Genomic DNA, 16,464 nt, shown 5'->3' on the forward strand with positions numbered 1-16,464 from the left:
TTGATGTGAATGGACCATGGGCCTTTCTGATCAGTTAATCCACCTGTCAATTACACCCCTCTGAAATCAGGGAGACAGGATATGACTCCAGATCCACTCATCTTTGTAATGTTTTGGCAAAGCGTGTGGTTCTCGCTGGTCTGCTAACTAGGTTTATCCACTTTTTGTGCCGGTCCCAGTCCAGATAAACTTAGGGCAGATTCAAAAGCTAATTGGGTGAATAATAATAATAAAAAAGAATAAATCAGACCTGAGTTGATGAGGCTGAGGAGTGGGTTGTTGGGTGACAGACTGCTGTTCCTCTGGAGTCTTCGGTTGGAGCGTCGTCCAGACCACTGGATGGACAGTGCCTCGGGCTTCACTGGGCCCTGTCTTCACAAACAAATTCACTATGAGCCCATTTGTCTTGTTAATTATGCCACCGTTTCTAAATCTAACCTAACTAGGGCTCGCACAGCTTGTCCATTAATAATATAACAGTGAACATCAGCTGGGTCTTTTTAAAATGATCTCTGTGTTTCTATTTGGTCCAGTGGCTTTAAATGTAAACGCAGACTGGGACAGGGACACATCTGCCATATTGCCAAAGTGAAAAATTAAAACCTTAAGAACATTGTGGGCAGCTCTATTTTAGAGTGTGTTGTAATGCAGAAAACTACAGCTGAGTAACCCACAGATAAATATAATTTGAACTTTTGAATATTGTGCTGGGCTGAGGTGAAGGTAACGGCCTATTGGTTTGGACGAGCTGCTGTCAGAGTGAGGAGCCCTGAGATTTGAAGAGGCCCCGGAGAGTTCAGAGACATCCAGGTGGACACAATACAATGGAGTAATTGCAATGCTTCATTGGTTTTACATTTACATCTGAAGCTGTGTGTGCTTGTTACTAGAAAACATATCCATATTCATACATATAAACTTATCCATCACTAAATTAATTCCCAATAATAATTAATTACTCTATAGTCTTAATGGTGCAAAGGTGCCAACATTTCTAGTGGAGGGCCCGCTACCTGATGTCTCCATGTTATTGCTTTGTCTAGAATGTTCCACAATATAAATTAAACCTACCTATCACAAAGGAGACGAGCTGGTTAGAGCACTAAGCTACATACTCACAATAGGGGTGTGCAAAAATATTGAAATATTGATATATAGTATCATTTAATGTGATGATACAGTATCAGTGTCGGGGACTGCTGTATCGATATATATCGCCAAGAGTATTTTTTGGTATATTTTACTAAATTATTTTGCGACAGTTTTGTTGCTTGTTTAGTGGAAGGAGACTCGTTTATGCTACACTTTTGACATATTCACTGTTTTGATGATTAAAATGGGTGTGTTTCATATTAACTTTGCACAAGAAGTGGTTTAACAAAGATTTTAGTATCACCGCCATGATTTAGACTTTATTTTTTATTGAATTGTATTGAATCGATTTGAAATATATCATATCGAACCGAAAGTGCACTGTATCAAGATATGTATCGTATCGTGGCCTATGTATCGAGATAAGTATCGTATCGGCAACGTCTTAATGATACCCAGCCCTAATTTATAAAGACAATTATTGCATTTTTTTAGCAATAGAAACACCTGTAATTAATACATGTTAGATAGAAATGTTTAAAGTCATACCATGGAACATTTCAGGCAAAGCAGTAAGATCTCCATGGAGACAAGCAGGTGCCAGATCCTCCACCTGCGCAGTGTTAATAGTGTAGGTTTTTGTTCCTCGATAATTTGGGTTTTTTCATGAAAGCTGCATTCAAACTGTAGAAATGTGCAATGTGATGAAATCTATTGTTGTGTCATTTTATTATAATGCCATATTCAAACAGTAAAAGTAAATGAGGCATGTCATTATAACAGATTTCAGTGAGTAATTATAATTCTGAGAATGAGTATTACAATTTAATGATTAGTCACAGTTCTTGGAACCATTATGAAATAAATCCTAAAGTCTTTAATTCACAGTATCTTTTTCCCCCATATTTGAGCCCCAGTACAAATATATTGTATAAGCAGCTCTTGATCTGCAGCTCTGCATCGAGTGGCAAAAATGTGAGGACCGGGGAAATCAGGAAGTACTCTGCTAGTAGCATGCTAGTTATAGTTAGCATTACCGTGACAGCAACCTCTGCTCTGGCCTCTGAATGTTGTGAAAGGCACTTGTAATCTCAACATGGTAGATGGGTATGTTGGGAATGTATAGGTGAGAAATAATTTTGGACCACTGGAAACTATTAAAGGTCTAATATTATGCTAAATTGACTCTTGTGAGCTTTAAGCCATGGTATAATGTGGTTAGCTCAGCAAAAACATGCCTGGAGTTTTGTTTGTTTTGTTTGTTGTTGTTTTGTTTCAATCACACATGTTCCAGTAATCATGCGTCTGTCCACATCTCCAAAGTTCAAAATGCTCTGTTCCACCTTGTAATGTCATGTAGTCGTAGTTTTTAAATGAACGACTACCTTTAGCGTTTTGTTCAGTAGAGATTGGCAATTCCAGATATGATCTAAATTATTCCAGTGAAGGTGTATGTAAGATTAAAAACTGTTTGAGAGAATAACTCATCCTTAATGTGCAGGGTTTGTGTGTGAATGAAACAAACTCCAGGTAAGTTTTTAATGAGGAAACATTATAATTATAACATTATAACATTATAATATAGATCAGAAAATAGTGTAATATGGACCCTTTAAAAATTGAACTAGTTCTCTTTTTCACAGACAGAACTAGGCTAGTCCATTTTTGTTAAGAGTGTAATAATTTGGTACAGCTCCTTTATTGTGAGATAAACAGTAAACTCTTGACATTCCTAGACCCTAGTTGTAATGCCATTAACTTCTATTAGCTTGCTTCTTGACTACACCAACAAATTCTCCGATGTGTGTCTCTACTTATCCTGGAGCTGTAGCAGATATTAACTACCGCTTCCACATCTGTAAGCACATTATAATTAATTCACTCGCTGTGTTCAATCTGTCAGAGTATTTGAAATCTGGAGGAGGAAGCGGTGGCATCCCTCTCGGCTGCCTCTGACTCATATTTGGTCCCTAATTGCTAAAATGGGTTGTGATTGGTGACAGATGATCAGCCTTCCCCAGTCCGGCAGTAGAGACCCAGGCCACATGCACAAGTTACACAGTGTCCATAAATATCGTCGGAGACACAAGGGAAATGACCACAGAAAGCTATTTATAAACCTACAGGGAAAAGAAGGTGTTTTGGGGAGATTGCATTCAGATTCATTGGGGAATGAGTCAAGTGTTGCTTCTCAAAATGATGGAGGAAAAGATGGTGTGATGGGAGAAAGGGACAGTGGCACTTGGTGAAAACAAGAGTGCGAAAAGAGAGAGAGGAACCAGAAAAGATTAATTATTTAAGTTTTTTTTTCTGTCACTTTCTATTAGTCCAGAGGAAGGCTAGGACAACCAAAGTGGAAGTTGTTGGACCTATTGTTTTATGGGGTACTTCAGAACAGCAGTTTAATAAGTAAAGATGTGGATGTTTTGTGTACTGCCAACAGCAATATACAACTTCCTAAAATGCAAAGGTCCATATAAAAGAAGAAATAATTGCAGTATTTCTTAAAGCCCCATATTAGGGTAGTTTCTAATCAAGTTATAATGTTGTTTCTTCATCACAAACAGACCTGGAGTTGTGTTTTGTTTCATTCACACGTTTAACACACAAACCCTGCATATTTATGCTGAGTTCTTCTCTTCTCGGAAAACACCCTGTTCCACCTTGTGATGTCATGTGGTAACACAAGTGCTCTGCTGTGTTTTTAAACCCAGTACACCTTCACTAAAATAATTTGGATGGTTTCAGCTCTGAAATTCGCAGCCCCTACTGAACTATAGGTGAAAAGGTAGCTGTTAACTAAATATTGCTTCATGACATCAGAACAAACAGAGCATTTTGAGCTTTAAGATGGAGACAGAATAATAACAAAGAGTTACTCAAACATGTGAATGAAACAAAACACAACACAACTCCAGGTACGCTTTTGAGGAGGTACAATATTATAACACAGCTTAAAGCTCACAGGAGTCACATTCTGTGTTATATAGGATGTATGAGACCTCAAATTCAGTGTTGAAACAAGTTCTCGGATGTCTAAATGAGAGCAATTGAACAACTGTGCCCTGATAACTCTAATTTAAAATGGCAATGGTGGATAATAACATGTTTACATGTAACCAAATCTGATTGCATCCACAAACAGGCTGAACATCTATGAATATAAAGCATGAACCTGCGTCACCATTTTACCTGTAATTATACCTGAGGGGAGCGCCTTCACATGTTTGTACACACTTCACAGAAACATAATAGAAACTTGTTTGTAAATACAATTACAATATAATTGAAAATATGAGTAGATGAGTCATGCAGTAATGAAGCTGGCACTCAAGGGGCTGCAGCTTGATCATATTGGGGCCTTTGATTCAAAACTTAGCAAGTCTCCCATAGAAAAACAACACAATATATGAGCTGTGTTAGATTAGATCCGAAGACATTGAAGTACATTATTAGTTAAAAAAAAAGCAAAAAAAAAAAAAACCCAAACAAAAAAAACCCCACTCAAATCATATTGTTCTGTCTTCTGACAGTAACTCATTCAACTTAAAGATACATGTATGTTATTTGTATAGAAGAGGGTTCGCCACCTCGTTGTTTCTGCGTAAATGTTATTGTTCTGCTGTCTGTCTTGTACTGAATTACATTTGTTTTGCTAAATAAATACATACATCCATACTGTAAGTGGGAATACCTCTCCAAGTTGGTAAATGGTCACATTTTATACAATGCTTTTCCACCTTCTGGGCTTTACATCAGTCATTCACTCATTCACACACACATTCAAACAACAGTGTGCGCAGACATTCTGGCGAGGTGGGTTAAGTGCCTTGCCTAAGGGCACAACGACAGCATTCATCTGTGGGAGCTGAATCGTACCACCAACCAGTGGGTCAGTGGATCTGACCGCTCAACCAGTGATGTCTATGTTAGATATGTGGACAAACACTCCGAGCTACTGATGCCCCAGATCTGAACTGTGACTTGATGGCATCACCTCCTTTACTCCAAATGGAAGTTTAATGACACAGTATGAAACATTCCAGGCCAAGCACCATCTCCATGGGGTTAAGCAAGTGTCATACCCTCCATTGCACCTTTGACTTTTTTGAGAAACATTTAGGAACAAAGCTAAAGGGAGAACATGAAAACTCAATACAGAAACACCTAACCTGATCCAGGATGTGGAAAACACTTGACTTTGGTGTAAAAACTGTAATGAGTGACATGTGTCTGAAGCTTGTTCCAACACAAATATAAACTACCATAAAATATTATATAAAATTTGTATGAGTCATATGTCATTGGAAATTTAGCAGTGATGTGTTACAGATTAGAGCATAAAATGTAGGCAACAGGCTGACAAGACTGATATACCCCAGCTGTAATTATTAAAACCATGTAATTATAATGCCATTGCTCCATTGTACTCTGTCCCTATATCAAACACAGCACTCTTACTTCTCCTGCCGGGTCTGTTCGGCAGTGGTTTCCATGGCGCACTCGAGCGAACTCTGGAGCGAGTGAAGCTGATTGGTCGTCTCCTTGAGCAGGAAGCGGGTCACAAACTGCTCCAGGTGGGTGGACTCCTGATAGTCCTGTCAGTCAGAGGGGGCAGGGGGCGAGTGGGAGGCAAAAGGGGTGATAGAAATGAGAGCTGTTCACAGACAAGTCAGTCAATTATTCTGCTAATTATTACAACATCAGACATCAATGTCAAGAGAGGGAAACATGTTTTGATCTTTAGAAACACAAATAGGAAAGTTTGACACAAATGAAGTTCAGAATTGTGGGTATTGTTAGAATATAATTATTTTAAAATAAATTACACAGAACAATACAATGGGTAGGGGTGTTAAAATGTTTGTGTCACCATGCATTGTGATCATTGTGGAAGTGTAACAATACAAATGTCAGAGATAAGCACTCAAACTAATTATATCATTCACTCCCAACATTCAGTAAAATAAAGGGGGATTTCTATAAGCAGAAAGACATCTGCAGATCAAGACAGTGCCACTTTTCATTAACTGTCTTATTTTCCAATTGTATGATGTCCAAGTCCTGTCTGTTAAAGGGCCCATATTACGCTATTTATAAACCTGGAGTTGTGTTTTGTTTAATTCACCCCTGTTTAACACAAACCCTGCATATTTAGGCTGAGCTCTTCTACACTTCTACAGCTTCACTAAAATCATTTGGATAAATTCAACCCTGGAATTGCCATTCTCAACTGAATTAAATGTAAAAAGTATCTTCTAACATGAAAACTATGGCATCATGACATCACAAGGTGGAACAGAGCATTTTGAACTTTGGAGATGTAGACTGTAGACTAACAATAAAGGATTACTCATACATATGTGACTGAAACAAAACACAACAACACAACACACATCTTGGACTAGTCATAAAATGATTTCAAATTGGCTAAGATAAGCTAAATGGCAAAATGTCAAGAACAAATGCTCTGGTAAGTTGGGAAAAGTTGTCAAAATTGAAACCAGATACTAATTGATACAATCAAAGCCAGAAGCTCATTTGAACAAGTATCAATACAGAGAAAATATATACATTTATACCAGAACTAGGAAAGGAGCTGATGGAAATATTAAAATGTGTTTTTTATTGATATCAAAATCAAGTTTAGAAATAGTATTATGACACTACATGAAGTCTGAATAAAATAATACAACCGCCCTGGTATCTAAAATGTGTTGCTTTCCTCATGATAATTTCCATGTCGTGTTGTTTCCTCTCCCCAAAGTCAAGGAAAGCCAAAAATACCACCAGTCTGTCTCCAAACATTTCAGCATGTGGTGTTCCAGTGCTTATGTTAAATCAGTGCCACTTCATCCCAAAACATGCTGAAAACAACTCACTGAATCAAATGGTACATATTCATACATGACTCACAGTGGAGGCTGCTGATGCCAGAAGCTAATGCATAAACAGCAAGCCTAATAATATTGTAAGATGTCTGATTTGGCCTGGTAGAGAGAGCTTAAAGAGCCAACATTACACTATTTTCTGATCTACGTCATGATGTTGTTTCCTCATCAAAAACAGACCTGGAGTTGTGTTTTGTTTCCTTCACATGTTTAACACACAAACCCTGCATATTTAAGCTGAGTTCTTCTCTCTAACTGAAAATACTCTGTTCCACCTTGTGATGTCATGTGGTAATACAGGGAGTGCTCCATTGTGTTTTTAAACTCCACACACCTTCACTAGCATCATTTGGATGGTTTCAGTTTTGGAATTGCTAATCTCTGCTAAACAAAAGGTAAAATGTAGTTTCATGATGTCACAAGGTAGAACAAAGCATTTGAGCTTTGGAGATGTAGACAGACAAATAATAAAGAATTAATCAAACATCTGTCAATGAAACAAAACACAACTCAGCGTATGTTTTTTTTTTTTTTTTTTTTTTTTTATATGAGGTAACAGCATTCTAACATCTTAAAGCTCACAAGAGTCAATTTTGTGAAATATGGGACCTTTAATGTTATTTTTTCTTCCAAAATGAAAAGAAAAAAAGCTTTGTCTGAAGCAATACCTGTTCCTCCACACTTACAATGAGAAAGGAAGCTATAATATAACTTAAATTAGGGTATGACTAATGCATCAATAAGAGAGCCAGACTGGTTATATAAAAGTGATACAAAATAGAGAGATTTCTGAAATTATGCTCAAAAACACATACGGACATTTTGATTTTCACATCTCCCAACCTGTCCAGCTTCTTTTAACTACAAAGCACATTTATACACACTTGTGCCCTTTCCAATATAACTGCATAGAGATTGGTGGGATAGCTTGTTCTAAGAGGTGATTGTTCCTGGTTTGTTTACCTTAAGAATAAAGTGCTATAAATGTCAGCAGTTGTGTTTTAAAAGCTCTGTTCCCCTGTGGATGTATTGTTTTATTCAGTGACATTCTCATGCTCTGACTGCACACCTGCGTTTACATGAGTGGGAGAGAGTCGGGGCCAGACTGGTAAAGGTCACTGGTCTGTCTCACATGGAGCATAGATTACCTCCTGTGATCGGCCCCTCTTTGGTTACTGTGTGTGTGTCTGCATCACTTCAAATGGCTAAGCAAACAGCTGGGGCTCTTTTGTAGCTAAGTACTGGACATTCACACTGAATAAAGAAAAAAAAGTGAGTGGACATGCTTTTTCTATCGATCAATGCACTCTTACATGCATAAAAATTTACATCATATATTTTAGGTTAAAAAAATTGTGAAAAGTGGTGACAAGCTGGTCAACTGATCATAAGTGATGGTAAAACATTAAAAAGACTAAATGAAAAATCCAGTTGACAGTATAAATGAGGCAGCTGGTTTGCTGTGAAGAAGCTGAAAGGAAAAGCTATTCCTGGGTTTCAGCTTCCTGTTAATTTACTGGGGACTTTTGACCATTCAAAAGATAGAATATTTAGTTTTGAATCTCATTTTCTATGGCTCAAAAACCCAAGGGTACAGGCTCCATTCCTTATTTCAACTATCAACTATCCAAGAAAAAAAAAAAAAAAAAAAAAATCACAGTTCATAACAATTATTTTGGAATCAAACTGTCAATTGTTTTAGAATGACAGCTGCCATAGCAATTAACAATTTAATACAACATATATTGTATCTTGAATGGGATGAAACCCTAAATGTTACATGATGCTGAAATACTAGGAGAATAAAAGAGTAATATGTAAAATAATAAAAACGGGTTTATAGCTGCTTTTAGGTGGAGTGGAGTGCACTGTGGAACCTTTCTGGTAGTGGATCTGCTTGACTACGTGTTTTTTCCTGAAATGTTCTACTGTATCGTATTTGAGTTAACTTTTCCATGGAGACAAGCAGCCCAAATCAACAGGACTCATCAAAGGTCAGATCTCTGGAGAAGTGGATCCACTGGCAGAAATAATGGATGTTTTTGCTGTAGTTTTGAGAAATAAAAACACCTGTAATTGAATAAATACCAGACCTATTTGTTTAACGCCATACTCTGGAAAACCCCAGGCAAAAGCAATAAGATCACCATGGAGACAAGCAAACAAGACAAGCCTCCATCAGAAAAGTTACTCAGTGCACCTTTAAGTACAACTATTCTTTGGCAGGCATGTTGTTAAAGGTGCATTGTGTAACTTTTCTGGTGGAGAGTCCATCAAATTCTTTTTTCCATGGAGATGTTATTGCATTGTTATTGCATCAAGACCAAACCAGACCAGATTACAGGTCAGAAAACCATCTATAATTAAAGAGATATAAGGTAGAGCTATTTAAAGTCATACTGTGGAACATTCTAGACAGTGCAATGACGTATCCATAGATGCAAGCAGGTGATGACCCCCAACCAAAAAGTTCCACAGTGCACCTTTAAGTACAACTATGCTTCGGCAGGCATGCTGTTAATTATTGTGTCAAAACACCAACAGCATAAGTGATTGATCACATTGTTTAGCTCCTTGCACATGCAGCAGTAGCCACAGTGAGATGCACCTGGGACACGCACCGCCTGGATAAAAGCTGTGGGCGTTGTGTTTATGAGCAAACGCCGTAAATAGCTTTGTCAGAAATGTGAGTGTGTGTGTCTCTTTTGGCTCCCCCTCACATGTATAACAATGTCTGAAGCCTGCGCACATTCAACTCCATAGAAAAGAGCACCTCCCACACACGCTCACCCACTCAAATGCATCTACAGCTTCATACAGATGACTTGTGACTAATATGGCAACTGCTGTACCTGACACGCGCAGCACACATTTCTATACTCCTCCTTGATCCCCTGACTCATTGTGGGATCACAGAGGCGTTGCATGCTTCTAATTAAGTGTAATTTGGGCCTGAAAGCATGTGATGACAAAAAGGTAAATCGATTTGAAAGTTATTGCGTCGCTCCATTACACCTCTATTGTACTGGCTCAGTGATGTTGCATTTAGGAGCTCTGCCATGATGAATTGGAAAAAGCCAGTATCAGGAAAAAAATCAAATGGCTTCATCATTTTAACTTGACTGCCATTTTATTCATGTGTCTCTGTTTCTGCCCTGTCTCTCCATCCCAGCCGAGAAAGTGATTTGAGGTGCAATTTGATTTTCGCACCTCATAACAGCCTGCTGCACATTGGCCTCTCTGAAGGATTGCAGAGGGACTGAAAAAAATCTGTCAGCTATTTTTCTGTTTGCACAGAAAGCAAGGCTGATTTTGTGCTCTTAAGGTCAACTCTTTAGAAATGTTTATAGCGGAAAGATGATGCCTCACACTTTATGTCCTTCTGCATTCATTTAAGTCCATTATGAACTTCTTTTTTTTTTTTTTTTACATTTGACAAGTTATGTCCTTCACATTCTCAGACACAAATGGAATGACCCTGTTACACAGTATTATATGCACAATGAATAACACTGATTTAAGGGTTTCAAAAAAAAGGAAAAAAAGTGAAGAATGAACCGATAATAGTTGAATAAATAAAATTAATCAAGAAATATGCACTGTTTTGTGGTTTGAGATATGGTTCTTTGACACTTTGTATTACAGGAACAAGGTTGAATTCAATTACTTCTCCCCGTAAAGATCCTGACATATGGACGGCTCCACTCCCACACAGTTTCTAAAGAAGCAGCTATGTGCAGATCTGAGGATGTACCTCGGGATACAACCAACTGAGACCCAACCTCAATGATCCTCCAACAGGGATCACCATGCAGGTTTTCACCCTCCTCTGTTTGATGTCTACAGGGATGCTCTTCTCGTTAGTATGCAGAGACTGTTTTGTATCCACTAAAGACAAACGCAATAGCCTTCATCCCACAGAGACTGGAGTTTCATTAGTAGAATTAATATGGCCTGGATCATTCTTCTGTGCTCTCTATTGCTAAAAGGACTAATGTAAAGTCTAAAGTCACTTGCTGAGAAACAGAGGTGCATGCTGGGAGATATGTGCCATGTGTAGACCAGGTCACACACTGTGAGAAAATCAAACATATCCTATGATTATCATTACAAACACCACATGAGGTGTCTAACGGATGCTCTGACTTCAAAATCCATCAGGACCTTTTATAACAGAATAGGAATTATAGCCATGTAGGCTTAGATACCATCCTTTACCAGCAGAATTTAGTTGTTTTTTAATTACTCAGTTAGCACCTACGTTACTATATTATGACTTTCACTTGACAGACAGACAGCAATGGACTTTGAACAAATGTCTGTCTCCAGAATAAAGCTTTAAACAGAAGTGCTGTTGCTTTTTCACCAACGACTCCAATTTGAACAATGAACAGAGAGATTCAACCAATGTTCAGTTACAGTCACAGTTTTCTTTCTGCCAACTCAAGTCAAGTTGCCTTTTCAAGTCCCTTTAACAACAAATTTTCCTTCACAGTTTTGTGATCATATTGCTTTTGCCTTTAATTTTAGTAGTATAATGGTATAATACTGCAAATGATGACTTTATATATACACATATTGACGTGAAAATAATACTACATAAAAGCAGTTCTAGTTAATTAAATAAATTTGCTAATGAAAGTAAATAGAAATAAATAGAAACTTTAAAAGTGCATTACGTAGCTTATCTCCATGGAAATGTTATTGCTCTTCTGAAATGTTCCATAGTATAGCATTAAGCATATCTATTATAGATTGTTTTTTGAAAGATGACCCTGCTTTCAGTCCCCTTTCAGGACCATTTTTGGCCAAAAAAACCCATCTGTACTTGAACAAATGCAAGATAGATATGTTCAATGACATGGCCCCTCTCTCTGTAACTGCTGCTGTCAAGCTCCCCTCTATTCTATCCTAATCCCGATATGGAACTCGACTCCAAATTCTCCCCTATAACTGCTAGCCTTGAGTGTATAGTGCATCCTTCATATTAAAGTAATTCAAATGAAAGTAATATTTTGGTGAAAAAAGGGTATAAAGAATAATGTGCCACAAAAAATATTGTGTGTATTTTCTGGGTTTAGGGTTTCAAAGATAAATCTGTTTAGAGTAAAAGAAAGAAAAGCTCCATGGACTGGCTAAAATTAGTCAAAATATTTCCCAAGCCAGTCAGAGGTAAAAGTCACAGATACCCTCGGGTTACGCTCAAAATGTTTCTCATCTTCTTCGGTTGTCGCTTTCATCTGTGTTGTTTTATCAGCGCCCTGTCTGAACTGTTTGAATGGATGACTAGAGCAGGTCTGATGTACCTTCTTTGTTTTGTCCATGGCCTTCAGTATCGACATATTCAGGTCTTCTAAAGCAGCAAGAACGTTCTCATATTCACCAAGGTGCTGGGAGAAATACTCTACAAAGACCAAAGACACAAAAGAAAACATTTACTTTGAGTTGAACTGCTTTGACAGGGCTGTGGGTGTGTGGTGAAAATGGAGCCACACATCTGTCAGAACAGGTAGGAGGGGGGCAGGGGTTAGGACAAATCAAATATTTACAAATGTGAAATGCCCATTGGGATTACAATCTACAGGTTAGCAGAAATGCATTTTTATAAACTTACCGCAAAGTTCATCTGTGTCCACATTGCTGTAAAATAAAACAAATTAAAATGAATGCTTGCCATTGTAAAGGTGAAAAACAGTACATTTTTAGTATAAGCAAATAATATATTTCAGTGTCAATTAGAAGCACTGATTAGGAAAGATAAAAGGGAACGAGAAATTGTAGGTCTATATGAAAACTATAAATAATCTAGAAAAACAATAATATTAAATGTATTTCAGATTTATAGATAAAGCTAGGATTTATTGGTCCATTTGGCATCTCTTTTATACATCAGCTCCAACTGTACATCACTGTTGTCCAGTGTGGGAGCAATCAATGAGTCCAAACAGGAGAATTCACTTAGAGCTGTTAGGATCAGAAGGTAACGCAGAGGTTAGGGGCTAAAACAAGAGAATGCACTAAAGAAATATTTTATCACTACAAGATTCAGAGGTATAGGGCTGGACATCCCAAAGAAAACTAAAATATTTAATCTGTTAAATTGTGATGTTTTAAAGCTGTGCAGTGTAACTGTTCTGGACAAGGATATGCCACATGCTTGTTTTCTCCACGTTATTGCTCGACTGGAATGGCAAATGAAAAAATTTAATCCTGTCAAAGAATTTTTGCAGTTTATAGAAGTGTCTTCTTCAGTTCTGGTCAGATTGCTGGTGTGACACTGCTTTATACCCTCCAGCAATACCTGGATGACTGAGTAATTACACAGACATTTTGCCTGGAATCATCCACAGTATGGCATTAAATTTCACAATCTTCATAGAGGAAAGCAGGCAGTGGAACCTCTGCTAGGAAAGTTACATATTGTACCTTTAAATGAAATGAATGACATGAGCCACCAACTAAAGTGTTTGTGAAGATATCATCAATCCTTAGCTTATTTATACATCACAAGTTTACATAAATAAGCCTTGACTTCCTAAACCTTATACAGGCTTGGAACTGAACACAGAATCCCCCAAACGTCTGCTTGCTATGATGAAAACAGGTATTTGTTGCTTGACTTACTCTGTGTTGTGAGTGTCGATGGTGTGGAAGAGCTCCTTCAGCTCTTCTGCAGTCAGGACCCCATCAGAGAAATAGGCTTTGAACTCATCAAAAGAGAGCTTTCCATCATCTGGGGACATAACACAAATGCACCAATGTGATGTTAGTGCAGCTCAGTGTAGCCACAAACAGGAGATACAGGAGGTAAGATTCTTTACATATGAGCATGGTGATGTACACAGATAGTAAAGAAAGACAACATTATTACTTAAAGGTCCTATATTACACAAAATGTTTGAATAATCAATTATTGTTAGTCTGTGAATGAAATAAAACACAACTCCAGGTCTGTTTTTGATGAGTAAACAAGTAACATTATAACATAGATCAAATAATAGCTTCTTAATATGGGCCCTTAAAAATAATCCAATATTATGTAAATAACCATATACCAAAATCACATGACGCCTATTTTGACGAGATCAGAAAAAAACATTAAATATGTGGGACAGGCAAAGGAGTTCTGCGCTACACTTTGATCTTGTATGCCACATAATTCAACAGAAATCCCTTCTTGTCAACAAAGCGCTGCATACAGTGTAAAGAATGTTTCCCTTATTTATACTGGGGGTTGTTTAATAATCCATATTTTTACAGCTATCACCACAGAACCATTGCTTGTCACAATCATCTACAAAATACACTGGTATTTGACACTGCAATGCTGCAAAATGTATTTAATGTAGATCATTTTAAGTTATAAGATGTTTTCCTGAACTTCAAGATTTGAGCCAAATTATTCAAATACCAATAGCATTGTCACTGCATTTATAAAATCTCTTTTCAGTTGTAATAAATTAACTCATTCTTAGTCCTGGCATGCCTTCACAAAACTCCACAGTTGACACAGTATGAAGTGAAAGGGTGTGAATAGTGGATTTAACACATTTAGGATTTAGAAAAAGTCGCTGGTTAGTTTCCTGATCTTAAGTGTTGAGCAGTGCATAAATCCTTGAGGTTTTGTTCATTAGTGCTCTGTATCTGAACCCTTTCGGGCCTGGTCAGTGTCCTGTTGCCATGGAAACTGACGAGGGCATCAGCCAAAAGCTTCGAGATCTGAATTCATAAAGTGAGGAACTAGATCTGTGATGAACTCAAAGACTAATGAGGAGACAAGGAGATGGGAGGGGAGTAGGACCGGAAGACATATTGGTGAGGTAGCACAACTGGTAAAAGCAATTCCTCTGTCAAAGGAAGCCAAACATGCACTGTAAAAAATATGCAAATATGAACTTATTACGAGTTCAGTCCTGTTTTATGGGTTTATAGGCCTACTGGTTTACCCAGTTGAGCTTTAAACCATGTTATAATGATGTTTCCTCCTCAAAAACATACCTGGAGTTTTGTTTCATTTATGCGTGTTTGAGTAATTCTTTATTATTAGTGTGTCTACATCTCTAAAGTTCAAAATGCTCTCTTCCACCTTATGATGTCATGAAGGGGTAGTTTTCAAGTTCACAGCAACCTTTTATCTTTAGTTCAGCAATTCCAGGACTGAAAATGATTCTAGTGAAGATGTATGAAGTTAAAAATGAACAGTGGAGCACTTCCTCTATTACACTATGACATCACAAGGTGGACAGACAGATGTTTTTGGTTTGAGAGAAGAACTCGGCCTAAATATGCAGGGTTTATGTGTTAAACATATGTGAATAAAACAAAACTCCAGGCATGTTTTAGATGAGAACAATTTTATAACAGATCAGAAAATAGCATAATATGGGCCCTTTAAGAAGTAGAGTTTTTGTTAGTTTGTTTAGTTTTGTTAGTTAACTTTATAAATTTGAGTTATTGCTGGAACTGATATGATTTATTTTAGTTTTGACAATTAACTCTAAAGCAATCTCTTCATAAATCAAAATGTAAGATTCATCATATTTAATAACGGAAGACCAAAATTCCAATATTGTGCAATTCTGTGGATCGTTACCATTTTTGTCAGCTCTCCGTAAAATCTGCAAAGACAAAGCAAAGACAAACATGGTCAGAAACGCAGTGTCGCATCATCAAAGCATCTCTTTATGTGTCAAGGTTTCATTTAATAGTTAATACTTTGGTCCCAGGCCAAAAGCACATAAAAGAGGCATCACCAGTTTTAGACCAGCCCAGCAAAATCAGAAAATTAATATTGAATGTATAATATCCTGTATAAAGTGCTGAGGCAGAATTTATGTAATGTAATAAGTGCATGATTTTACTAGAAAGTCTATTATTAAATATTTATGTTTGACTGACAGACTGCAGACAAGTATACTGTAAGTAACTAACCAATAAATGTTAAGACAACTGGCCTCAAACCTGTTTAAATAAATGAAACAATCCTTACGATACAAAGCTTTTAGTTACCATGGAGAAGAAACTTTTTGGGTGCCAGTCTGCCACCTGCTTATCTCTGAGATGTTACTGTTTTGCTTGGAATGTTTCGCAAAATATATCTAGCTCAGGCTCAATTAAGACAAGCAAATAACACCATCTGGCCAAGTTACAGATCAGATCTGTGGAAAACCATCCACGCAGTAATGCATGCTCTTCAAGATAATGTGCGCATTAATGACAGTTGTAATTCAATAAATGCAGGACAGATCATTTTAATGCCATATGATGAAACATTTCAAGTATCACAACATCTCCTTAGAGACAAACCGATGGCCAGCCTCCACCAGAAAAAGGAGGCTACATGGTTCACCTTTAATGCAACAATATTTATCTTTCTTTCTTTAAAACTGTTAAAACTGTCTCAATTTTTTTGTGCATAGGTTAAACATAAAAATCCCCTCCTTTTGCTTATAAAAGTTTGGGGGTGGGACATATACCAAAA

At 37.3% G+C, this 16,464-nt stretch overlaps 1 protein-coding gene across 1 annotated transcript in view; it reads right to left on the reverse strand.

The window, feature by feature from the left end:
* Positions 1-16,464, reverse strand: part of necab1 (N-terminal EF-hand calcium binding protein 1) — a 28,982-nt gene that overhangs the window by 11,587 nt on the left and 931 nt on the right. The window contains exons 2-7 of the mRNA XM_020932902.2: positions 15,577-15,601; positions 13,608-13,716; positions 12,598-12,623; positions 12,290-12,387; positions 5,554-5,690; positions 251-372 (exon numbers count right to left, since the gene is read on the reverse strand). Of these exons, the coding sequence (XP_020788561.1) occupies positions 251-372; positions 5,554-5,690; positions 12,290-12,387; positions 12,598-12,623; positions 13,608-13,716; positions 15,577-15,601 (517 nt within the window). The remainder of the gene's footprint in view (positions 1-250; positions 373-5,553; positions 5,691-12,289; positions 12,388-12,597; positions 12,624-13,607; positions 13,717-15,576; positions 15,602-16,464) is intronic.

The sequence above is a fragment of the Boleophthalmus pectinirostris genome, unplaced genomic scaffold (assembly GCF_026225935.1).
Source record: "Boleophthalmus pectinirostris isolate CB_2022bp ecotype Guang Dong unplaced genomic scaffold, ASM2622593v1 HiC_scaffold_21, whole genome shotgun sequence".
Lineage (NCBI taxonomy): Eukaryota > Metazoa > Chordata > Actinopteri > Gobiiformes > Gobiidae > Boleophthalmus > Boleophthalmus pectinirostris.